The sequence below is a fragment of the Gymnogyps californianus genome, chromosome 3 (genome assembly GCF_018139145.2).
Source record: "Gymnogyps californianus isolate 813 chromosome 3, ASM1813914v2, whole genome shotgun sequence".
NCBI lineage: Eukaryota > Metazoa > Chordata > Aves > Accipitriformes > Cathartidae > Gymnogyps > Gymnogyps californianus.
Genome location: NC_059473.1, coordinates 75,756,590 through 75,781,574, shown reverse-complemented (window position 1 = coordinate 75,781,574; position 24,985 = coordinate 75,756,590). Strand labels below are relative to the sequence as shown.

Genomic DNA, 24,985 nt, shown 5'->3' with positions numbered 1-24,985 from the left:
AAAAATATCTGCAGGCTTCACTCCCCTGACCTAGTGTGTCCTGCCAAGCAGTTCTGCAGGAGAACTAATAGGGACACGTAATTTCCTCCATGACCAAATCTAGAAACCAGCACCTTGATGTTGTTCTTTCTATCGGCTTATCCTCCCCCTGGCTTCCATGACACCATCCTTCCCTGGGTCTCCTCCACTCTGTTCTTTCAGGGTGTTCTCTTGAAGAATTTTCTTGTCCCACCTTCAGGACCCAGGGGATCGTCTCTACCTCGTATTTTTGGTAAACTTATTTGTGAGAAATAATTCAACCACCTTCTTCAATACAGATTCATTTGTCTACTCTACACCTTGACTAGTGAGAATAATATCCTTACACTGCATAGCATTTAGGCTGGTAACTTAGCTGTATCCTTGGATTTGGTCTTTACTCTGTGTCCTCTTGTCCTGGCTGTGTTTAATTCTTAAAGATGTTTCGAAAGAAGCATCTGCAAAATACAGCCTTTTCTGACCATCCACATCTAGATTCTCCTCTCATGTTAGGATTACAAAACATCTTTTCCTCTTATCTTGACAGGGTAATTTCCTCCTGCTGATATCCATTTGCAGTGCCTCTGCAAGGATCATTTTCCTAGCCTGTTACTGTAACCACCCCTTGCATGGTCTTGCCACTTGCTCCTTGCTGCTTACTATGTAAAATACGAGCTGCTTGTCTTCACTTTCCAAGCCTCTCACAGGCTGCCCCACTAGCATTTAGGCTCTCATTTGGCCATGTCCTGGTTGATTCACAGTTCTGGTTAGCTTATTGCAGCACCTTCAATTTTCAAACAAGCACTGAAGTGCTGTTTCTTATGCTGCCTGTTGTGCATGGAGGAACCTCCCTAGAAAACTGCCTCATCCTCCTACAAACCTCTCCTTACCGTTCCCTTTAGCAGTGATAATTGCAAAAAGAAAGGTTAGATTACTGATTTACACTATTTCCTAACCTGCAGACCAACACTTTAGCACTGGTTTCTTGTGTTTGATTTATCAACTGCATCCACCACTGTATTTTTGGTGTTAGACGTTTCTGAGTAGGAGCAAACACTTTGTATGGCACCTAAAGTGGTCCGTGGTTAGGGGTCCACAGAATGATGAAAACAGAGTAATAATGGTCCTCTGCAGACATCAGATTCTGCATAGAGTTAACCCTAACCCTAACCCTAAGGTTCTCCTGTGTATGGTCATACATAACCTACTGTATGTAGGTTATAGGTGTATATATATAGGTCATATACATACGTATATATAGTCAACATACCTGTTGACTCCAAACTGATGTTGTTAGGTCACACAGGCTCACAACAAACCAGAAAAGCTTGCCACACACTGAACAAACATTTGGGTGTTCCTCATTATCCAACAAGAACATTTTCAAACATATTTTACTTTTTTATTAAATTACAAAACAACGCTAGTGATCTGTTAGTCATCACCAACCCAAAGGCAGCATCAACCCAAACCTTCTGGGCCTTGCTGTTTTCAAGATGCTACAAGAAAAAAATGGGCATTTTGCTTATGTTATGTTCTCAATATTAGTTTTTTTAATTTGTCTTTTGAACAAAAATCTGCACCCTTTTTTCATATCCTTGTCTTTGAATCAGCTGAATTACCTCATGTTTTGGGATAAGAACTTCTGCTGTGCTTTGCTTCCCTTACATATTAAAGGCTATGAAAATAAGTGTTACCAGTAACTCATCTATTGTATACACCTAAACCACAAACAAACTGCATTCTTTGTTTTTATTTTGGCAGTACTCCTTTAAGTACAACATGGGTGGAAGCAACAGCAGCAGAAAAGCTCCTTCCCAACTGATTTGTTATTCTAAGATATCAAATGTTTGGTATTTTTATCCAGTGCATTACTCAGTGCTGCAAAGCACACTCTGAAACTTGATAACAAACTGTACGTTGGAAGAAAAACCCTGAGGAGAGAGAGGGAGGAGGAAAAACATAAACAGCTCTTCACTTCCCTTTTTAAAAAAAAAAAAGGTAGAAAAAAGAACATGAAAGAGACATTGCTGTCTGAAATCATAGTAATTTTTTGTCCCTGGAAAGTCAGTCAAGCTAGGTTTTCTCATCATGGTATAATCCAGGAAAATGCCCTTTTTTTCCTTTCTCCTTTCCCCTCCCTCCCAGTAAAACCCAGATATGAAACTAAACCAAGTAATCCTCATGTTCCTTATTGGAATTCATACATCCAGCAAGGGCTGCAGCACCTAGGATTTGCCAAAGAAATTCTGTCGGTTTTGATGTGTGCTGCTAATTTAAAAAAGGAGTTTCAAATACTTTTTTTTTCAAAATCGATTGGATTATTAGTCAGACTCATAAAAATAGCAGTGTTTCAGGTATACTTTTTACCTCTGAAAAGGTCTGTTTATGTTTACAAACCTATTATCTAGATTCGCTTATCTTATCCTAGAAGTTTTAGTGTTTCTCTTTTGATAGCAGGAGCCTGTTGTATCTGCACTTCTAACACCACAGAGAGAATATTTGAGCAGTCTGTACAACTCCTCTCTCCTAATGAATACCCGAGAGTTTCAACTCTTTTAGTAAATAATAAATGAAATTCTGCTTGCAGTATGCTTCTAGACCCCTTAAAAGTTTATCCTAAAATCCTTAAATCTGTAGAATAAAATACTCAGCAATATTCTTCTGTAGACTACTTCATCTGCTTGAAAAATGAGTTTGTGCTCATGATGTTTCTAGAATTACCATTTGGACCAAGAAGGAAACATCCAATTTCCCAAAGATGGCTTCTCCATTAGCTTTTTATTCCCTGAGAAGACCAAAAATGAAATAACCTCCCACCATCCAGCTTTATTAGTGAAGCCTCCAATAATCTTAGGATGCCACAGGATATGGCCACTTCAATGCTCAATACAAAAAAAAGCTACTGCCCATATGGACTGGGGACAGAAACACAATGCTGCTTGACTTTTACTAGAAAAGCTGCAGTTACTGTGACATAAAAGAGGATGTAAAGTTTCCAGTTGTGGCTAAAGAAAACACTGGAAAGTGCTTTGGAGTGCTCTGAGGAGCTTGATTAGATGGAGCACAGCAGATGTGCAAATAGCACAGATCTGGGCAACGCCGCTCTTCCAGAAGACAGGAAACATTACTGTAACTAGGCAGCATCCCCACATCCAAAGCTAATAAGCTATATAGATTACTTCGGGCGACGTGAAGTCCAGTGAGGCCAGTGATTGTTTTAAGCCACTTTATTCTTGCTTTCTTCTGTTGGACTGAGAATTATGCTCCTTCAAGACCCACTGTACGCTTTTAGGCCAATGATCAAACTAATACAGACACAAATGCTTAAAGCAGGACTCTTAGAACAACAGCTCAGCTGCTGTCCATCCCCAGAAATGCTGTATTTCAGATTCTCCAAGAACGCAGAGCTGTGCCTCTGCTCATGTTCAAAGGTTCCTCAGATGTGGACATGTTGGCCCTTCTCTAGTGCAGTTGAGAAGATAAAACTGTGTAGTCCTCCAGAGGGGCTGGATCACGTTGGCACTCAGAGCATGCTCTCAAAAGAAGGAGGTACAATGGAGACAGGTTGATTTTTGGGTTTTGTTCAGTTTGATCTAGAAGCAGAATTTCTAACTTCCATGGACAGCCCCAAAGAAAAGCCAAAGGTGACGGCACAGGGGTGGGATATAGGACTTAGGCAAGGAGATTATTCCATATGCAGGCATGATAGTGCACTGAAGGGAATAGGAAAGCTGCTCCTACAGGAAGACAACCTTTGAAGCATAATGCTGTTCTTACTGAGTACAATATGAACCTCGTTATTTCTGTGCAAAAGTAGTAACAAGTTTTAAAAATCTGGAATTCATGCCACTTCATTCAGAAATTAAGGCCTGAAAACTCCCAACAACTCCTCATCCTCAAAAGACCCACAAAGCTAGGCTATGAATATCTGTTGGGGTTTTTTGTTTGTTTGTTTGTTTTTTGTTTGTTTGTTTTTAAATAAGTTGTTATTTGCTTGGTATAAGAGATGCAACTTTGAGCTACAGCATTTGTGAGTGGAGCTTTCTTGCTTACAAAGAAACCCACCTGAGCTTATCTGTGCTATGTGCTGAGTACACATCTCTCTCAACTCCTTATCTACCATCCATGATGATGGTACACACACATACGCCAGCTCACTGATGTGTACTCAGCCCCAGCCTTGGGCAGCGTACCATGCGCTCTCTGGCACATGTGGCCCAGCTTCCCCCAGGGATGAGGAGGCTGAACACGGCTCCCCAGGGACTGCAGAGCTGCTTGGAGCCCAAACTCAAAGACCTGCCTGGCCAGAGGCAGCAGTGTGGATAGCATCGTGGTGGCTGTCACACTAGACATAAAATGTAAATGCCCTTGATGTGACAAGTGCAGCAGAAAGCAGAAGGGGCAAGTTCAGAGGTGCTTGTTTAGTGCAGCTGAGATTTTTGACTATCCAAAAGGCAACACGTTAAAAAAAACCAAATTCTTTGACTACTGCTAGAGAAATGCAGCCTCCTACTCTTAAACTCCATTAAAAAAACCAAAACTAAGATCCAAGGGGAATTTGTGAAAGGGGAAAGAAACAGACACTGAAAAAGGTCGACTAAGCAGACTGTTTTTTAAACTTGGCTCCTCTTCTGCCCATATCTAGTTTTTATTTCCCCACTGTAATAGTGGAAATAGAAACTGAATGCCCAGAAAGACTGTGAAAATTGCTTATTTCAATCTGCTGCCTTGTGAAAAGCATGGGAAAGCATTAACGAAGGCTAGGAAAAGCACTAATAAATTAGTTATCATAGTGGTCCATTACATCCATTGACAGAGAAACAGACTTGGTTGAAGGATGAAGATGAAGACACCTGTCAAAAAGTCAGTCTTGCTTGTGGGAGCTATAGGGTCTGGGGCAAGCCTTGATTATGAACTCTACTCTGATCTTCATCTCTGCCAGCAAAATCTTTACTGCTTACATGTCCCACCACTGCTCCAGCCTCTCTTCCAAAATGGAGCATCAGGACAGGAACTGGTTGAAATCTGGGGGACAATGAATGCCAAGTCCCATTCCACACAGTCTGTTCCCCTCCTATATACTGCCTGCCTTCTCCTTCTGTCCTCCTTGTTGTGCTTCTCCCTCCTACACAAGCTTAAAACAATGCCTGCTTCTCCAAGGCACGAGGTACAGTGCCCTGCGGGCATGGTTACCACCACAGGACTGGGGTGTGTGCTATAAATAACCTCTCCAGGCACTAAGATCCTGTCAAGCAAGAGAGCAATCCCTTTGTCTGAGGGCCCCTCCCCGCTCCCCCCAGCCTGCTACAAGCTGTAAGCAGGAACATCAGGACAACATGCCCACAACTGTTTCAGAAACTGGGTATTACAGCAGAGTGGCAGCTCCGTGACCCTCTTTGTTTCAAGGCTGACCCTTGCCAGAGCTTGCAAATCCACATGCCTTGGGTGCCAAAGTGGTTGGCAGTGCCTACAAACTGCATTCTGTCACCTATAGGTTGTCTACTTGGGTGAGGAGGGCTGAGTCTTGCCTCTCAAGAGGCAAGTTCGACCTGTGGTTGAACTCCCATCTTTTCCTCCTCGTGCAAGCCATGCCATGATGGCAGGAAAAGCCCTGTGCGTGCATCTGAACCCTACTCCCTGCCCCAGACAGGGACCTGAATTCACGAAGCTTTATCCTTCCAGGACGTCCTTCCTCTCCCCAGCATGAAGCAGGAGATGGATGATCCTTTCTATGTCAGGGGAAAATAGAGTCTTTTCTGAGGAGCTCAGGAGGTCTTTGTCACCTTGGGAAGTCTGAGCCCTCTTTTCAACCCACATGCAAAGACAGACCCTTCTGAGAAGGCCCCAGCTCCCCTCCACCATTGCCTCAGCCTATGAAAGCTTTCCCAGTTAGGGTCTGGGGAATGAGACCGAATTGAAATCTCTATAGACTTTGGAAACTCAAATTTAAAATAGAGGCTGCCCTTAGGCAAAACTGACAGAGAGCGGAGTGATGGTGACCATGAGAATGGTTAAGGCCTCCTGGCTGAGCAGGGTGGGAGTCCTGGTGGGGAGGAAGGGCCCTGGCGTAGAGCTCGGGCAGTGCATAACCGAGGCAGTACATGACCTTCCAGAAAATAGCTGACTCTGTGATATGTAACACACAAAAGTTGCTTCCAGCTACTTCATGTCTTCCTAGCGCGGGTCCGGGAGAGTGAGCCAGAAGGACTTTCAGTGTGTGAGGGCTTTATGTAGTGAGGGATGAAGGGGGAGCACGGCGCTGAAAGAGAGGAGACGCTGCTAGTTGTCTTTGATGTGCTCAAACTGCCACGTAATAAAACTGTCCGCATTTTCAGGACACAGACCATGTCTGAGATTTCTGTCATGGGTCCTACAAGAAGTTATATATTGCAAGCACTCAAATGCACATCCAGTGGCCTCTTTCTCCTTCAGAGAGGGAAAGGAACACTTGGGAAGTGCAGACATCCTCTGCTGCCATGGCCAACACTGTTGTCAGTTACAAACTTGTGAGTTAACACGGGGCTTAGATGGTCACTTTTGCCCGGAATAATATTTTTCCTGTGTGTGTGTGTGTGTCTGTGCTCATGCACGTGATAAGAGAGAAGGCTAGTCACTAAGCATCTCTGCCCCACCAATGTGGAGCTCAGGGAAAAAAATTCACCTTAACTCTGCCCTGGCTGGAGAGAGCCCCTGTGCACCCACTCTGCTGGTAGTGACTAGGAATTTCCTCTTCCTGCAACCCAGCGAGGAGCATTGCCCACCCTCTGGGAGCAACACCGTATCAGCTAAGTCTTACGCATCTTCTTTCTGTCTTCGACCTTTGCACACCGTGTCATGTCTGCCTTTAACCCTCAATAAACCCACGGAAATCACGGCTCTCCCACACCACTGCCAGTAATCTTCGTGGCAAGAAGACCTTTGTGCCAGCTACTGAGACAGCCACTCCGTGTGGTGGCAACACCCGCTTTTCTTTTAACTGCATGAGGAAGTGCTGGGCAGAGGGACTCGTCCATCCCACAGAAACACATCATCTTGCTTTCTGCTACCTCATTCTGTTGTCACAGTCACAGCTTTGCTAAGCTGCTCCCTGTTAATCATGCGAAAATTCACTGCTGATCATGAGAAGGCTTCCAGTCCCCATATTCTGTTCCCAAATATCAGCTATTGGCTGCTAGGCGCTAGCAAAGTTGAAATTCCTGGTAAAACTCTGGGAGTTTAGTTTTGCTGAGTTCAGCCTTCTGAAGTGGTGTAAGATAGCACAGGATAAACTGAACTCCACCTTGACGTTTCTCCTGCGCAATTTGATGTATGGATCTGACTGCTTGATCACGGCACAGATTGGAAAATTGAAACTGCTTTAGGGCACTTTCCATCAAAACAGCTGCAGCACACACAGCCATACGGGCGAGTATTTAGAGATTTTTTTTTTTATAAAAAGAATAAAGATGCAGCTAGATGTCCTGTTGTTAGTATCTGTGCTGATAAGAAAATGAACGGATTAAATTCTTTTCCATGTAATGCACTGCTTTCACCTCACCCCTTTCCTCTTCACCTGAATGCCTGCAATCTTCAGGGGGGCAACAGAATGAAAAGCTCTTTCTGCATAGGCAGATCCAATCACCCCTCCTACAAATCTTAATCCATCGGATACTTGGCAGGGTTTCAACAAAGAGCCATGGGGCCTCTGGTTCCCCCGTGCAGAGAATCTGGCCCTGCTGTGACCCTGCCATGAGCTCTGGCCTGCACATTACAGAATTATTTTCTTTCCTTTCCATCCATCTTGAAAGCAACGATTGAAATTTAAGAGTTTATAAAAAAGAAATTTGGTAATACCAGACATTCAGACAGTCATCAAACCTTGCAGAGAACCAGACTGACAGAATAAACGGAGTAATGCCACTCTGGGAGTTTAACTGTTGCTATCTTAAAGTGAATGCAATACTGTGGAGAGCTATTTGCTCCACAGTATAGTAATTTTACATTGCTTTCATTATTTGGCTAGAAAGTATATTAATTGAATTGAGAACAATTAAAAAAATTAGAAATTAATATGTTGGATTTTCTGTCCTCTTATCATTTTTATCATGACCATCACGCAGCAGCTTTCAGAGTTAGGACCGTTTTCAAGCATACACAGAACTTATGCATGATAACTGTCCTCCTTCGAGGCCAGTGAAAATAAATAAACATGTCAATTTAAGCACACAGTTCATTCCCACTCCTTTCCCCAGGTGAAGCAGGGTTCAGACTGTTTTCTTACCTGGGTATGGCACTCTCCCTTTTGTTACCAGCTCTGTCAGTAGGATCCCAAAAGACCACACATCCGACTTTATTGTGAACCTTCCATACAATGCCGCTTCTGGCGCAGTCCATTTAATGGGAAACTTTGCACCTAATGAAAGAATAAATAAGTCTTAATCAGAATAGAGACAGAATCAAAGTACCAGTTCGCAGGTGACTGTTGTGTTCTGCAACACGTGCAGGTGGACAGAGCTGCAGGCAAGTGTTAACAAACAGCTCCATGGAGTACAGTCAGAAAGGACAGGCGGATGGAACATGTAGGGCAGAAGGAAAGACTTAGCAGGGAAGGGGTGGGTTTGTCCCACATCCCAAGAGAAGGCTAAGACATTTTAATTCAGGTTTGAAGTTTTATAAAAGAAAAAAAAAAGTTTTAAAAACCAATAAGCCCAATATAATAGAAATTCTTTCTCCCAAAATGTTTTAAATTAACATTTCCCTGTGATATTTGCAAGTCAAACACAGTTAGCACGTATGAATAGAAGTGAGATTTATTGGAAATGTACCTCCCAGTTTCCCTGCTCAAGCTGAGCAAAATGCAAAACAAACAAACATGGTAAAAACATAAATTAAAAACAAACCTAATATTTCATTAGAAACATGCAAGGACTTAAAAATAATACTGCCATTCGAGTTGCTTGGAGTGCAATGATGTCAAGGCACAACTTTGGGCTGTGATTTAGAACTTGACAGTGTACTTTAAGCTCCTGGCACTGAAAAGCCTGTAGTGTCTTAAATACGTGCAGTTCTAATATGCTCATCCATCATCAGAGCTTGTAGGAGCCAGTTGTGGTAAGGATGGTAAGACAACAAGCCTTTAAACACTGATTTATTTGCTTTTCCAATCATTTGCTGTTTTCTTAGGGAAAATATTTTCAGTATGACTTTAAAGAAAAGTCTTGTGGTAATAATTAACTCATAGTATGTATGAAAAAATATGCAGACATTTCCCTGGTGCCTTGTATTAACATACAGGCAAAAGAGTTGCATTGCTTATTGCTGATCCCTAGTGACAAACACTCTTGAATTTGGAAACAGACTGACTTTGACTTCTCACCACCCTCTCATAAAAGTTCCCTTAGCTTTCAGGAGGAGTATACATGAAGTGTAACAACGTGGACAAATCACTCTCACCGAGTGAAGTTATGGCACTATTTACAGTTCCCTGCCGGCGCTCTTCTGCCATCACATCCCGTGCTTGATGCCCCGTATCTTCTGCTATACGCTGCAATCTGACTTGACTCACAGTACAAAGTAAACATGGTAATTCTCATCTCCTTACTTAGTAAAACATCAGGTGTGCTAAAATTTTTCCTGCTCTACAGGTAAGTGATCCTAAGAGAGAACATTACTCAGAAACAAATAAATTTTTCTAGGGAAAACTGCAGTTGCTCAAGTAAGTCCTGCTAAATTAAAAGATGCAAGACAAAGTTTCAAATCCCTAATGCCTGAAGTCAGGAACTTAAGTCTAGTTAAGCATCAGCACATCAGTGATTACATTTGCAAAGGTGCCAGAGGATTTTTGGATGTCTACTCACTCTCAAAAAAGTCTGCCTATTCTGTATTTTCCTTAGTTGATATGCAGGCAGGAGCTAAAATTTGGGTGCTTGGCTTTGGTCTCAATCTCCCTAACTTACACTTCTTCATGGGACCAATCTTAGTTTACAAGACTCAAAATTTACAGAACTTCATCTTCTCTTAAAAACCGCCTTGGCCGTGATGTCCGAGATCTCTGCAGCAGCAGCCTGCCATCACTTGAGCCTCTATCCTGGAAGCTGGCCCTGCTTCAGCAGCACCAGCAGCCACGTGGGGTTGGCAAACAGCTCCCCCAGCCACCGGCAGATCCTGGGGCTATACACCCCTTGCCGATCCCTGGAAAAACTGCAAGCTGTGTATATCTGGTGGTCGGGTTCTCTAGGCCTACAGTGCATGGCTTTAGATGGGCTTATGCAGGCATGCCATGAATATGAGGGCTAATGTCCCTCTGCTCTCTCATACGTGCAGCTGCGATAGTACACACACACCATGCCAGCTGAATGAATAGCTCCAGGCTGGTCAGCAGCCTGAAGGCTTGGATGTTGGCTGGTGGTATGTGAGATAGCCAAGCATGAGGGTTTGCTCGTTTGCATGTTGCACACATTTTATTCAACAAATTTTTTTTTTTCTTTAATCAGCTGTGTTTTTCTGAGAAGCTGAGCCAAACATGGTCTAATTGCCTTGTGCTTCATACTCAGATCCAAAGGTAGCAACCACCTACAACTCATCTTTGGAGGAAAGAAATCTCTTCAGACTCCTTTGCGGCCAACTCCCCTGGTATTTTTGCCTTCCTCATCTACTGCTGGTGTGGCACTGGGAGGTGAGTACATAGTGTGTTGAGGGACCATGGGAAGATGAGAAGCAAGGTAAGCAGGCGAGAAGGAGGGACAATTCCAGCACATCCCTTTTCCTGAGAGCTAGAGCAGTACAAACCCCATTGGACTGTGATGAGCACTGCTGGAGAAGACAAATGGTCTGTGCTGTGGATTTTCTGATGACAGGATAGCTACTCATTACAGTTCTATGTTGCCCCTGCTGTGGGTGATTCTCTGGCTAAAACAACTCATAAAAAAATCACGTGTTCTGCATTTTGTGCAGTATTTCCTGAACTTGGGTTTGAAGTGATAGATGGGAAGGAGGAAAAGGCAACGTTGGCAGAGGCTGCTAGCAGAGCCCTGCCTCATGGTTTTCTGGCCCTGCAATGCATGCTGGAGGCTAGATGGTCCAAGAGAGCCTGCAACCCAGTATGGCAGAGCCATAAGTAATGGGAGAGCAGAGACCAGTGAGATCATACCAGCTGCAGGTGCAATGCATGCACTGCCATAACACAAAGAGATCACACACAGCTTGTGTGGGGGGGGGGGGGGGGCGTGTGTCTAACAGGGATCCCCCCAAGGTGCTGCCTCCCATCTGATGTCTGGCACTGGAGACACAGGCAGTGCACTTCTGTGAAAACACAAAAATCCCCAAACATGTTGACCACCGCTCCGAAGCCTCCCGATTGCTACTGCTATACGAAGCGTTCTCACAGGCCAGATGCTGTGCATGGCTCCTGAGCGACACAGAGTCTCCACGCTTACTCTCTTCCCAACACACCAATTAAACCCACCCAGGCCTCAGCAGCTTATTAAACAAGCTGACTTTGTGCTGCAAACAAATTACAGCATCAGATCGTCAGATAAAATGTGTATTACTGACAAGCATGTTAATAAATCTGATAAGCCAAATTACCCCAGCTGACAAGGCAGCCTATCTCCTACTTTGAAGGCAGATTTTACATCAGTGGGGGGGATTTCTCTTTTTTTTGCTGGAACCTGTTTTATTACAAACTAGCAGGTCAGTAACTCCATGCATACAAACCAACTGCGCACCACATTCATTAGGTCAGGATAGCCTGTCTTTGCCCCAAAGCGAGGTACTAATCTGCAGCTTTTATCTCTGTCCCTTTTTGGAAACATTTCAGCCTGAGGAAAGCCTTTTTTTGGTTCCTGCACTGCTCGCAACCACATCAAGCCAAAGCTGCTCATACAATTTACTGTTAGGGCAGCCAGCCCTGCCTCCTACCTCTGAGGATTTTTGTGAGGCTCAGCCCTGTTCTTGGGACCTCTGCCTGGCTCTGCCCAGGCATTCAGACAGGTTATCTCCCAGGAGGATTTCCTTGGGAAAAATCAATCCATGGTCCTGCTTTAATTCTTTGTCCTCTATAAGCAGGTCATGTGATGAGAAGGAGCGGAGGCGGCTGGGATAATTGAGTGACCTTGACGTACAACTCTCAGCATGGTTTCTTCTGAGGGGAGTGAAAATCCCTCAGAGCTTTGTTTTTCCAGATCTAAATCTCGACAAAGCAGAAACCTCTGAAATTCATGCCCCAGAGCCACTGCCAGCTTGATAATGATCCTGTTTCTGGAAACGTTACAAAGCTGCTACCTCTCGTACCTTAAAACCAAATCCAATGCAGCACCCCACGCTCTAAGACCCAAAAACCAGAGGAACTCTTGGGTTAGCGACCAGAGAACACAGTGCAGCACCGAATTGCTCCTGGGGCTGGAAAGGGAAAGCCGCAAAAGGTAAAAACGATGTGCTGAAGCAAGCATGTGACAGGAAACGAGTCAGCGCTGGTAGGCGATGATGAATGCTGTGTGGGAGGGACTGCGCAATTACATTTTTTGTGCTGTGAAAACGAACATGAAATTACAAGCCTGGCAAAATATCAGCAATCAGAAGCAGGCTCCGCAGGCTGACCCTTCCCCGGGAAGCGGGGGACAAGGGGCGGAACTGCTGGTCTAAACACCCCTCTCACCCTCTGCCTGCGTGCCCCCCTTCCCCTTGCCCTTCCTCTTGACCTGGCCACGCTCCTTGCAGAGCAGATGGTATCTCTGTAGGAGCATATCAGTGATTCCCTTCCGGGACCCTGGGGGCTGGCTGTTGAGAAGCAAGAGTCCTTCCTCCTGTCCACTCCACAGGTGGCCCAGGGAACGGCAGGTAAAGAGCAAGAAGAAAGCCCTGGACGTTACAGCCCGCAGTGCAGTCAGTTGCGAACAAGAGACATCTGATTAGCTGGTGAGCTGGGAGCCAAGTCTCTACAAAAGGACTGGGGAAAGCCTGGAAGGGGGAAAAAAAATCCCTGCTCATTTCTAGGAAATCAAAATAAGAAACATCACTTGTTTTTAAGCAGGGCAGGAAGGAGATATTTCTAAGTGTTAAGGAGGCAAAAATGATCTGAGAGTTTACAAACACGTACTAGAGCTCCCAAAATAGCTCTGACTTGTCTGGAAGGCATCAGAAAGATCCTTATTGTTTCATGTGTGCTTGGAGCGGCACTGCTGCAACTGCTGCCAGTGTATGCAGTAGAAACATGGCCTGGAAAATCACTCTGCTCTTTTTTTTTATTAAGGCACTTTTAAATTTGTATCAGCTGCTACTGCTTAGAATAGTAACAACTCTTCCCCAGCAACTCTGTGGAGCACTCGGCACTCTCCACAAAAATGCCATGTGCTTGGCCAAAACTCTGCATAGCTGCGAACCAGATCAGTGTAAGGGTAGCAGAACTGCATGGGAAATCCTGTGTTGGAGGTGATGGGAAGTTTTTCTCTGTCCTGTAGGATACCAGGAGTTTTAAGTCTTGCCTTACAGGACTCACGCAAGCATCATCACCGATGGAAGGAAACAAGACTGAATGCCTGACACTGTCGGGGGGGGGGGGGAGATGTTGCAACAGCAACAGCCAAAAGAAGCAAGCCCCAATGGTGCAGGCTGCAATACAGTCCACCAGTGTAGCCTTTAAAATGGGCGTCACTTTAACAGGCATGTTTTTCCCCTTTGATTACTCACTTCCTCTAAAAGCAAGAGGAGCCAAATGCTCATTACAAGCCAAGAACTTTTTTTTGTATTATTTAATGGCAGTGTATAGCTGCTAGTCACACATTTTAAATCATTAGTGGCATAACCATCTCTTTCCTTCCTGACGATTGCTGAGAAATGGCAGTGCAGACAACCAACCGCTTTTTATTTATCTCTCATAAATCAGGAGCAGTCAGGCCTCCTTTGTTCAAACCAAAAAGAAAATAAACCGGTCAGTAAAACGTTTCCACCAGGCTGAGTAATACCCATACAGGTTCAGGAATCCTGCACTCTAGCCCGCTGGGGCTCAAAGCATCCCCATCTGTTTCCTTTCAAAATATTTAATCGGAGACAAAAGTGACAGTGGGGGAAGGGAGTAGGAGATCAAGCAAGGCTGGAGAAAACCACCTCTTCCCCACGCCGACAATGAGCTCTGTACTAACACACTTAAGCCAAGAGAAGGACGACTGCTGAGGAGAGAGTGACCAGAGGCTTTAATCTTCAGATTTTGCAAGGCAAAACATTTCCTTTCTCCCACAGGAGCTGCCAGTCTGGAGCGCTCCCCGTCCCCCTCCCCTCTGCTGGCCAGGCTCTCCTCCAGTGTCAAAATTCCCACTGAAGCAGTAGTCAGCTAGATAAACAGAGCAGTCTCCAGATGCATCCCCTTGGAGGCTGAAGTAATAGGTCATGGGAAACAAGCAGAGGCAACCATTTCCTTCTGATACTGTGGTCTCCACCAAGCAATGCTTAAACTGAAGTTTAACTAAACAAACCAGGACTGAATCCCACTTGAAGAAAAATTTCAGTGGCACATTACAAACTACGTTTCTTCCTCAATAAATTAAAGGTCCTAGGCTCACCCTGGCTGCCCAGCTGGCTTGGAAGGCAGGTTAATTGCAATGAAATGTAAATGGAGAGTGTGCTGCTTGGTCAAAAATGCACCCCTCCCGAGAACAAGCTACTACTTAAGAAAGGGTCAAAAAAACATTAGTGAAAGTAGGAAAACCTTTCTACAAGATGCCTGTGATTACAGCTCTTTGGGTCTCTCTTTTAAGGAATTCTGTAGCTCTAAAGGACTTAAGCCTGACCCTGAGGTCAGGAGAAGGAAGTATTGTCCATTGCCCTGAAGTATGGGAAGGATGGGTGACTTCTGCATACTTGCACCATGAGATGAAGCCAGGCAAACACGATTCAGATCTCTGGATCATCAGTGATGCAGGTTAAAAGCCAAACTACTTCTCCCTTCTCCGCCACTTTTTCCACAATACAAGTGATTTCTGCTGTGGAAGAAGGGCAGGAGATACCCACGACTATGCTCCCTCTCCCTGCCAGTCCCAGCATTATGCTTTTCTCAGTTCAAAGTTTTCCCACCCAAAATCCAACAATTTTTATTGTCTTAAAAAATCTAAGCTTCTCCTCAACATCAGTCAGGCAGGTTTTCATGGCTTTCTAACATGTGAAGAGGGCAAAACTATTCTGAGAGATTTAAACCAGGAAGCAAACAGGTCATCAGAGGATTTCCTAGGAATCAGGAGCCTGAAGAGATCTGGCGAGAAGTAGGTCACATACTTGTCTATTAAACCAAATAATTAGTCATGTTAAACTATATGTTGGGTGGTTTCCAAAGGGAACAAAAGACATGGCAGTAAACCAGACAGAAACGGAGATAATATAGGACACTGTTTCAAAGCCATTTTGCAGACTGGATCTGGCTGCCTTGTTCAAGGAAAACTCTTCTCGTTTTACACAGGGGAAGGGCAAGCAGGCAGCCTTCTGTCTACCAGAGCCTGCAGACACTCTTGTTACTCTGGAGAGAATGACACGAGGCTATTTTTTCTAGCAAGGAGCAATTTCCTCCCTCAGGCTGAAATCAATAGTGGTTAACTCTCTGCATTAGTACCTACCACGGGTTCTTCAAGGACCCCCCCAAAATAATCAGGCCTCGCCAACCGAATGTGAAGCAGGCAACTTTTAGGGTGGACACAGGCTGTGGTCCACATCCCTGCGACTAGGTACTGCTGACAGCAGTTCAGAGAGGTGTGAATGGCATAAGAGCTGCTGCTCCCAGGCCAAGACAAGGCATGCTGGAAACTCTCTGGCTCCTTCTGTCAACACTTGAAAGTCACAGAAAGATGTTAGCTCTTTCCTAAGAATTAATGGCAAAATCCATGCTGAAACAGGGACTTCTGGTCAAGAGAAAAAACTCACAACACGAAGGAGTTAATGCAGGTTATGAAGTACTTAACCGACCTGTGCTTTCTGATGACATACAACAGGGTTTAATGGAACACTCCTTGGCTTTGGCACTGAAACGGATGGAGTGATATTTACCGACACATATTGAGCAAGCACTACCAATATACTGCCAACAGAAAGAGAACAAAACTGTAGCTCTGCAAACTTGGACCGACATCTGACAACTAAGCATGACTTGTAAAGAATGACTAACTACAAAAAGCCTGTGTCATGGCTCAGTCTGAATACACACATGCTTTTTAAAAAAAGCTACAACACTCTTTGATACATTTTTATAGTCTATCAGTGGTCGGCTGTGCCCAGCACTCTGTGTGGCACTGGAAGACGGCTTTCCTATTTGGAACTTTTTAAGTTCCCAAAGAAAACATAGTGCTCAGAGAGACAGCTCCATTGCATAGAGACACAATTCTTTGACCTGTTTGAAATAAAGAAAATAAGAACAGCACAGCAATGTTGATAGCGGTTAGCAAATACTAGAAGGCACACTATGAAAGAAATAGCTTACATCGGCTTTTCTGGATTACCCCATTCAGGCTTTCAAGGCTGGTAAGTAAAGTATCCTCTTTGTTATGGCACCATGACGATCTTGTCTTTACCGGCACTTTACCCATCTGTGCTCTCACTCATCTTTGTTTCATTTTGGTCAGTTTTTAAAGGGAAGACAACTAAATAAGACGTTCTCTTTAGGACATGCATTCAGCAGTGAAGATCCGGGCTAGGAGTTAATATGAGTTCAGGATTTACTGAAAGTGACCCCAAAGCATATGAGAGCGAGCTTTTTAAAGCCATGTTCCACTCTTCCCCTGTCACAAGAATGACACTCAGTGCTATGCCCGCTGCTGTATCTACCTTGTCTGGCCGTATATTCATTGTCTTCAATCAGTCTTGCCAATCCGAAGTCGGCAATCTTGCATATTAGGCCATTCCCCACCAGAATGTTTGCAGACCGCAGATCTCTGTGTATGTAATTCATTCGCTCGATGTACGCCATTCCCGCAGCCACCTGCGAGAAGCATGAAACACAGTCGGTGCATTTTAAAATGAACTCAGACATACACGGGCTATAAAATATATACACCTAAGTGCTCAATACTCTGAAGACAGACCTGGGCTGCCATGTCCACCAAATTCGGTAACTTCAAAGCTCTTCCTTCTCCATCTTTTAAGAAATCTAGCAAACTCCCTGCAAATGCAAAGTTGACACAATACAGAGATGTTAGGGAAACAATGACTATTCATGAGGATGGAGATGCAGCAATATGTACAATATTAAAGACAGCAATGTTTCGAGTTCAAGTGGACAGCTTCAAAAAAACCCACTATATCTTAGAACTCTCCTATTATACTTGTTTCACTCTTCTTTAAGGTTGGCTTGCAGAAGAATATGTCACTAGTCCAAAGAGAGTTGCAGGGAAAAGAAACAACATTGTTATAAATTTTCCTGACCATTACTGAGAAAGCTGATCGATCTTAATTTTTCCAGAGCTCTTTGAAACTACATACCTGCTGCTCTCTAAAGGCCTCAGCTAGCTGCAAAGCATCAGCTCAGTTCCAAGCCACACAAGCTATGGAAAAAGTCAGATCCCAGCTCAACCTGCTCCAAAAGAAAGGTCAGCCTGGAGCCTGGTAAGCCCAAAGGGGCTAGCATTAACAGAGGCTGATTTTCCTTAGAAATTAGTAGTGCTCCTTCTCTAGGTAACCCATAACTAAACGTAGCACGAACCACTAATTTTAGAAGATCACTACGCAAAACTAGAGAAGACAAAGCAGAGATCAAATGAAAGCAATTTTAGCAAAAGCAGTAAGGACATAGCTCCCCTGTGCAAGGGAAAGCAAGGAGGTTCCCTGTAGCTTTTAAAAAACAGCCTAGGATGCTATAGCTCCTTTCCCAATCTTGTATTCAGAGAAGTGTGGCAGTCTCCTTTAAATAAGGTCAGTGAATTGGTTTAATAAATAAGGGGAAAAGACTAGGCGTTTCTCCCTTGATAAATCATCAGCCTCAAGCTCAGATCCAAAGATGTAAAATGTTACAGTAAAAACTAGTAAAGTAAGCCAAAATAAACCACGTACTTCAGAAGGATTTTGAGAAGTCTTTTTTTTAAAGGGGAAAAAGCACATGCTTGTCACTGAGACATATGATTAAAGTGTGAGTTAGTCAGGGCTTGGATGCCTCTGAGAAGGGAGGTGGGCAGGCACCTGCCAGGAAAATAAAAATCAACTCCAAATAGACTGAAAAAATGCACTTAAAATTTCAGAGTGTATCCTCCAATGTACAATGAAACTTCCCTGTGAGAACTTATGTTTCCTATTTGGTTCATTTGCTTTTCCAAAACAAGCAGATTTTTTGCTCTGCTCTCAGCACCCTTGCTGGAGATCTGACAGCGAAAAGTTTTCCTTTTCTCATTTTACTACATCGTTACCAGTTAAGTAGCTCAAAGAAAAAGAGAAGGGAGAAGGGGGAAAGGGAAGGGGAAAGAGGAGGGAAAGAATCATGTGTGCAAATCATGTATTAAAATGATAAATGGGGTGGACTGAAAATTAAGCTGTGATCTGAGAACGAGGTGCATGTGACAGAACTCAGGATTGCTAAACGAAGAAATGGAAATCTTAGGCTGACAAGTAAACACTGAAAGAAGATGCCATATGAGCTCTCTGGCGCCAGGCAAAGCTAAGATCTTGGGAAGCAGCGTGTAATATCATTCAAACCTAGAAAATGCAAATCTCCACTTGTCAGGGAAGTTCAGATGCTGATGCAGTTGGAAGCACTTAGGCTGCACCAACTTCTCCCTCCTTCACCTAGTGCAAATTTTCTTTGTACATCTAGTGGATTTCAGGTTTTGGGCCCAGTTCAGAGTGGAATTCATAATTCTTCTGAAGCCAGAGGTGAATTTAGTTTCCTGTTCCCTCTCGCCTTCCTCACATGCTGTTCATGCATCACACTGCACCTCCCTCTGTATCCCCAAGGAGCATCAACAAAGAAAAAATATTGTTATCAAGGGCAGCATCTCTGGCTTCACCTTTGCTCATGTACTCCGTAACAATATAGATAGGTTCTTCAGATACCACAGCATAAAGTTGGACCAATTTGTCATGTTTTAGCTTCTTCATGATTTGGGCTTCCTCTAAGAAGGATTCTGGAGACATAGTGCCAGGCTTCAGGGTCTTGATAGCCACTTTAGTATTTCCATTCCACGTACCTACAAGCACAGATACTTAGTTAGAATAAACATCTTCTGCTCCTTTTTCTGCCCGATGCCTAACGTAACCAAGGAATAAACTAGCAAGGACACTTAATATAATTATTTTTTTAAAGTGTGGTTTCCCATGTTGCCTTATCATTATATTCCTCCCACGCCTCCCTCATATTTTAGTCTTTTTCTATTATACTGAAAAATAATACTCTCATTGACACTGGGGCCCAATCACCGTTGTCCTACTTAGACAATGCTTCCACTGATGTTCACAGAAACCTTCTCTGAGTAAGAAACGCGAGACTGATGAAACCCATCTTCATGTATACCCTTGCTAACAAGTAATTGCTACAGACAACAACACAGCTCCAGTCACAGATTTGGACAACAAAACTGGTTAAACCCAGAACTTTCCATTTGCAAGACATTTTAACTTTTTTTTTGTGTTCTGAGTCAGAGGAAAAAAACTATTCTAAGAAAAAATCCCAAGAAACAAGTTCTGAATTGATTTCGTTTTAGAAACACGGGCGTGTTTCCAAACTGAAATGCATCTTTTTCCTTCCCCTCCTCATCCCCAGAAGCCCAGCAGCTGCTGATTGAAAATGAGGTGGTTCCTGCCCACTTCACTTTGTTCTTTACTTGTGGTCAGCACTGAAATGGACAAGTTGCATCATTTTCCAGCCATCATCTACCAAGCCTTCTGTAACACCTGAAAGCCTGCACAAGGACCTGGAGAGAGCTGGGGAAGGCTGACCCAGGGCCTCCCAAAAGAGGTGGGGCTTCACTTGGGTATTTGCAAGGGGGAAAAGGAGGAATGGAAAGGAAAAAAAAAACCAAAACACCTACCTATGTTAACAGTTCTTTTGGGGGATGGGGGACTGGGGAAGGGAAAGGAAGGAAAATTAAAATGGGCAGAAATATCACTTTCCTAGTGCCTTCTGGTTGTCCCTTGCCCACACTTGCCAGAACCCTGCTCCAGAGCCAGGGCTGAAATGGCTTTGAATGGGACCTGTGATCTGTTGATAGGGAGCTGCTGTGTGATAAGGCAGAACGATACTAAATGACTTCAGGAATTAATCACATTGGGTAAAAATTACTCCTCTGCTTAAGCATGAAGATAGCAGAAGGCCTACAAAGTACATGAAGGCTCAGACTCAGATCTAGTTTCTATAAATTAAGATGTCATCAAAAAAGGTAACGTGTAAAATAAGCCTGGTTTGTCTTTGTTAAAAGCACATTAACAGTTACCAGGGCTCAGCTGCTGCATGGGAACTGGTTAAGCCAAAATAACTTCATCATGAGCTTTTGCAACCTGCCAGAGCACAAAATGAGTCGGATTGATTTTTGTGCAAGTGGTCAGGTCCCAGCTGCCACCTCGCCTAGCTGAGGACAGGGGAGGAGTGGCGAGGGAGCCACTGCCCATGTCGTCCCTCACTTACAGGGCAATCCTCGCAGCAACACACAACGCTGAGGGGGGCCGTGAGGCACATATTAGCCAGAAGTGCGCAGTGCAAGTTCGGTTTTCACTACGCCTTGGTTTTCTTCTGCCAGCTCAGTGCCAGGTGCTGTCACCTCTACCGGTGGTAATGTCTTGAGTTACTACCACTGCTACCCCAGAGTGTTTGAGGACTCTTGAGGTCTTAGTTTCACTCAGTCCTTCAAATCAGAGCTGAAGCAGGACTTTGCTTTAGTGGCACTCCCGTGTAAGCTGAAAAGGATGTGGTTTTGCCTCCTAATTTCCAGCAGGGTGGCCAAAATCTTTTCTCATGGGTGAAAGGGAGCGTGTTTTATCTGGAGCCACTGAGGCTCTGGACTGCAGCGTGCCATCAGTCACAGCCACTTTGCAGAGGTACCGCAAATTATATGAACCAGGAATGAAACCCTAGTTTCACAGGCACCAGGGTTTCTGTCACTGGCATTAATAAACTAGGATTTTACCTAGCGCGTTAACAGGATTAACTGTGTATTATCTGTTTGCATTGCCTTAATAAAAATCCCAGGACTTGTTCTATTACCATGAAGTGTTTTCAGCAGTTCTATTTTTAAATACTTTATGAATTTTTCCAGTTAAAAAAATAAAATCAAACAAAAAGGTTAACTTATCCTCTCAGCCCAGATTTCAGTTTAGACTGTTAAATTTTCTTGTTGTGGTTTGGTATGTTTCTCTCTAATAGAAAATTAGCATAGACTTCCCTCTGAATTCCTCCCATATGTAGTTAGTTACTACTTAATGCATTTTTTATTAATTTTTACTGTGTTAATCTATTCCAATTTGGTAGTGCTTCAGGGCTGTTAACATATTTTTACTATACATTACTTTAAGAAGCATAATGCATAATGTCATAATTGTAATAATAATTTTTACATTTCTGACAGATATTTGGGACTGGTACTTGGCACTTTATTTCTCATAGCTAGTTTGTTTTTTTTTTTTTAAATTGCATTTGCTCCTTTAGCTTATTGTATCAGTTTAAGATCTACAGCACACAAAGCTGACCACTAAATATCAACATCAACTTGAAACTCTTACGTGCATTCAAGATGGAGAACAAGAAGGTGAAACTGCAGTTATCTGGGGATACTAACAGAAAACATAGGTAGCTTTCTTTGCAACAGATCAACTGTAATTCTGTGAAATTCTATAAATTTCTATATTTCTAGTCTATAAATTCTATAAATTTCACAGACGTGCTGCCATGCCCCTTGCTGTAGTCTTGCAATGGAAAACAGCTGCAAGAACCCAGGAGAGCCCGCTGGTTATTTTGCATGTGCATACTTTTGTGTCACTGCAACAAAAAGAGCGGCCAAACTGCTCCACCAAATTTTTCTGAAGAAACAACATATAGCGATTCTTTATTTGAATTGGCCATTTTAAAGAGGCTACACAGAATGCAATTTGGCACAAAAATTGAGCCCACCTCTCATTAAATGGCCACTATATTGTGTTTCAATGCTACGGCCATACTAAGATTTATGTATATTTTAAATTGCTATTGTTTTATAGTCATTAAAAGAATGAGGCCTATAGAGTGGGGGCAGTAAGTACAGTTGGCAAGTGTGCAGGAAACAATGTCAGTGGATTTGGAAAATGCCAGTATTTCTGGACTTCAAAGTAGGAGTTCAGCTGGGCTGGGCAAGTCTTGCCTCTATTGTCCCTGGCCTCTATATCGAGTTACGGGGTTCTGCTGCAGATACAAATTTCAAAACAGACTTAAAGAAGTGGATGCATGGGAAAGCTAGCTTGACAATATCAGTTTGCTGATACTTGTCATTATTTTTAAACCGGGAGAGCAGAAGGAAGCATTTTCAGGGTCTGATCCCATCAGTGCCAAAACACACGAGGAAAGAAAAATGTCTACTTACCAGATTAATTTCTGGTTAGCCATTCTGCCTTACAAGTTTAGCATCATTCCTATTTTAATACCTAGCAATTGTGGAGTCACCCAAATAAACCCAATGCAATTAATTAAGTTTAATGCCCTAGCCTCTCATACCAGTGTGTGCAAATGAAAGGAAGTTTCCCCGTGGATTACTGTATTTAGGTCTGACTGTTTTATGCGATATAGACTAACATTTCATACTATTCTGATCTTTTAGCTTTAAGATCTCTACTTGAAATGTTTATTTCTGCCAAGAGGGCCTTAAAAGATCCATCCAAAGCAAAATATATTCTCTGCCTTACCACGCCACACTTCAGCGAAACACCCCTGACCAAGCTTCTGTTCCAGAAATAATGAATCACGTGCAACTTCCCATGCATCTTTAGCCAATCCAACAGTTTGTGGGGTATTATTCGTAGCAATCACAGTTAAGTTAAAACACAAACCATCAGCTTTCTCTATAGGAGAGGAAATTAATAAAAAAACACACTTATAATCCAAAATTATGCATGCATTGAGAAAGATGGAAGGTGACTTGTCTCTCAGTGCTGCATTAAAGTTCATTTGCAAACACTGATTTTTGGATACTGAAGGTGAGGACTTTTTTGTTAGCTTGCAGAAAAAGGCTCCTTGATATAATTAATAGATTACTATGTGAGCCTTGATTTATTATTAAGACAGTGGTAATATGTCAAAATCAAAACCTTCCAAGGAAACATGGAATTTCAGTTTTCTTTTGCCATCAATTACAGTGAAAGTTGAAGAATAAAGAATTTCAAAGTCAAAGACATGATCTCAAAGACATTTTCCCTAGCACTTTGAGCTTTGCTTTTTTTTTTCTTGTGGGTCCCAGTGTCCTACATTTTCACCTTCCATCTTGTAATCCCCACACAGAGAGCTATTTTAGAATAATTGTTTTGCTCCATACCCATCCATACTTCCCCAAACTGCCCATTTCCCAGTCTCTTGATCAACTGTAGGGATTCTCGTGGAATTTCCCAGACATCTTTGGTTTTGACAGACAGATCAGTAAGCCTTGGCATTCCTTTATGACAGGGGACTACTAAGCGGCAGCAAAGACCTGCAGCTCTCTCTGATGGAGCCAGAAGTGAAGCCAACAGCAAAGGAGAGGAAAGAAAAAAAAGTGTGACATGAAACAAAAACAGTAAGCATAAAAACAATGCTACTCACAACAGCTGTTAGTTGCATACCACAAAGCATCCTGGAAGATTAGAAATTGAACACTGAAACATATTCATTTGAGACAGAACAGGAAATATTTTAGTCTCTGCTTCCACAGCCTGAAATGGAAGGTGACCGCCAATGGTTTCTCTTGTGGACTCAGGATTTCCCTTCTTCCACAATGCTGCATTAAGATAACTTCACGAGTAACTATAGGTATACTATAGTACAGTATAACTTTTTAAAAATCATCTGTAAGTCACAAACTGGATTGTTTCTGTACTGAGTAAAAGAAACACAGAGAAGATTAACTTTTTCTGAAAATCACAGCAAGGAAAATTTGGTGGACTTTTTTGCTAATTTTTTTCTAGGTACCCTGGGAAAAGGTATTTTCTATATTCTACTCTGTGAAAAGGTATTTTTGTAGGTGTCCTGTAAAAGACTTTTTCTGCCATTCTTTCTAGAGCAAATCTTTATTAGCGTATGCAGCCAGTCCTACATCGTTTGGGGCACATTCATTACACCTATCTCCTGCAAAGCTTCACAGAAGACTGAAGTCACAAGATATTTTAGCAGGAGTAAAAACAATGATATATACAAAAATATATCTATACACACATATATTGTTGTGTAGTATACTATGCTGCACAAAGCAGACCACAATATGAAGCTTGCACAGCGTCTTGTATCTTAAAACAGGTGCAGGAACCATGCTGATCTTTACGGAGTCGTTTGGGCATCTTTGAGCTCTCCCTAGAAGTAAATCTAGGCACTCACAAGGCGTTGTGCTAATCTACCTCCCACAATCCAGACTGCAGAGCACGCGGTTAGAGGCAGCTTTGATGTTTCGAGTCAGCTGGGGCTGGCATGGAATGAGGGCTCCTGTGTTCACGTGGGTCTGGGAGACCGCAGGTGAAACCTCTGGAGTGTGGGTCTGTACCATGCCCTCCTGAGCTACCCTACCGGGATCCTACTGATCATGCCTCTGTGTTGCACAGAAATGGCTGTTTCCACATCTATTTGTTTCTGCATCTGTGCACGGAAAATGTACTACCGAAATAATTTGACCACATAAAACTAAAAGTTGACGTATGCCAGCTGGTATAGTGGGGTTGAAAATTACCTTCCTTAGATGTGAGTTTTTATACATTATTTAGCTTAGTTTAATGTAGAGTCACCAGAAACAACAAGAAATTCTCCCAGGCAGCATACAACCATCAGAAATTGGGCGGAGAAGACAGCCAGATGTCTAGTATGAATAGCATAAGAATACAGCAGACA

The 24,985-nt window shown here is 43.2% G+C and overlaps 1 protein-coding gene across 4 annotated transcripts in view; it reads right to left on the bottom strand.

Annotated features, from left to right (window-relative positions):
• The window catches only part of FYN (FYN proto-oncogene, Src family tyrosine kinase), a 138,742-nt gene that overhangs the window by 2,307 nt on the left and 111,450 nt on the right, over positions 1 to 24,985 (bottom strand). For 3 of the 4 annotated variants that reach the window (XM_050894710.1, XM_050894709.1, XM_050894711.1), the window contains 5 exons: positions 23,451 to 23,615; positions 18,969 to 19,148; positions 17,058 to 17,134; positions 16,801 to 16,954; positions 8,282 to 8,413 (listed from right to left, as the gene is read on the bottom strand). In XM_050894710.1, coding sequence (XP_050750667.1) covers positions 8,282 to 8,413; positions 16,801 to 16,954; positions 17,058 to 17,134; positions 18,969 to 19,148; positions 23,451 to 23,615 — 708 coding nt within the window. Of the gene's footprint in view, positions 1 to 8,281; positions 8,414 to 16,800; positions 16,955 to 17,057; positions 17,135 to 18,968; positions 19,149 to 22,824; positions 22,981 to 23,450; positions 23,616 to 24,985 lie in introns of all 4 variants that reach the window. The other variant, XM_050894712.1, reaches the window with a different exon arrangement.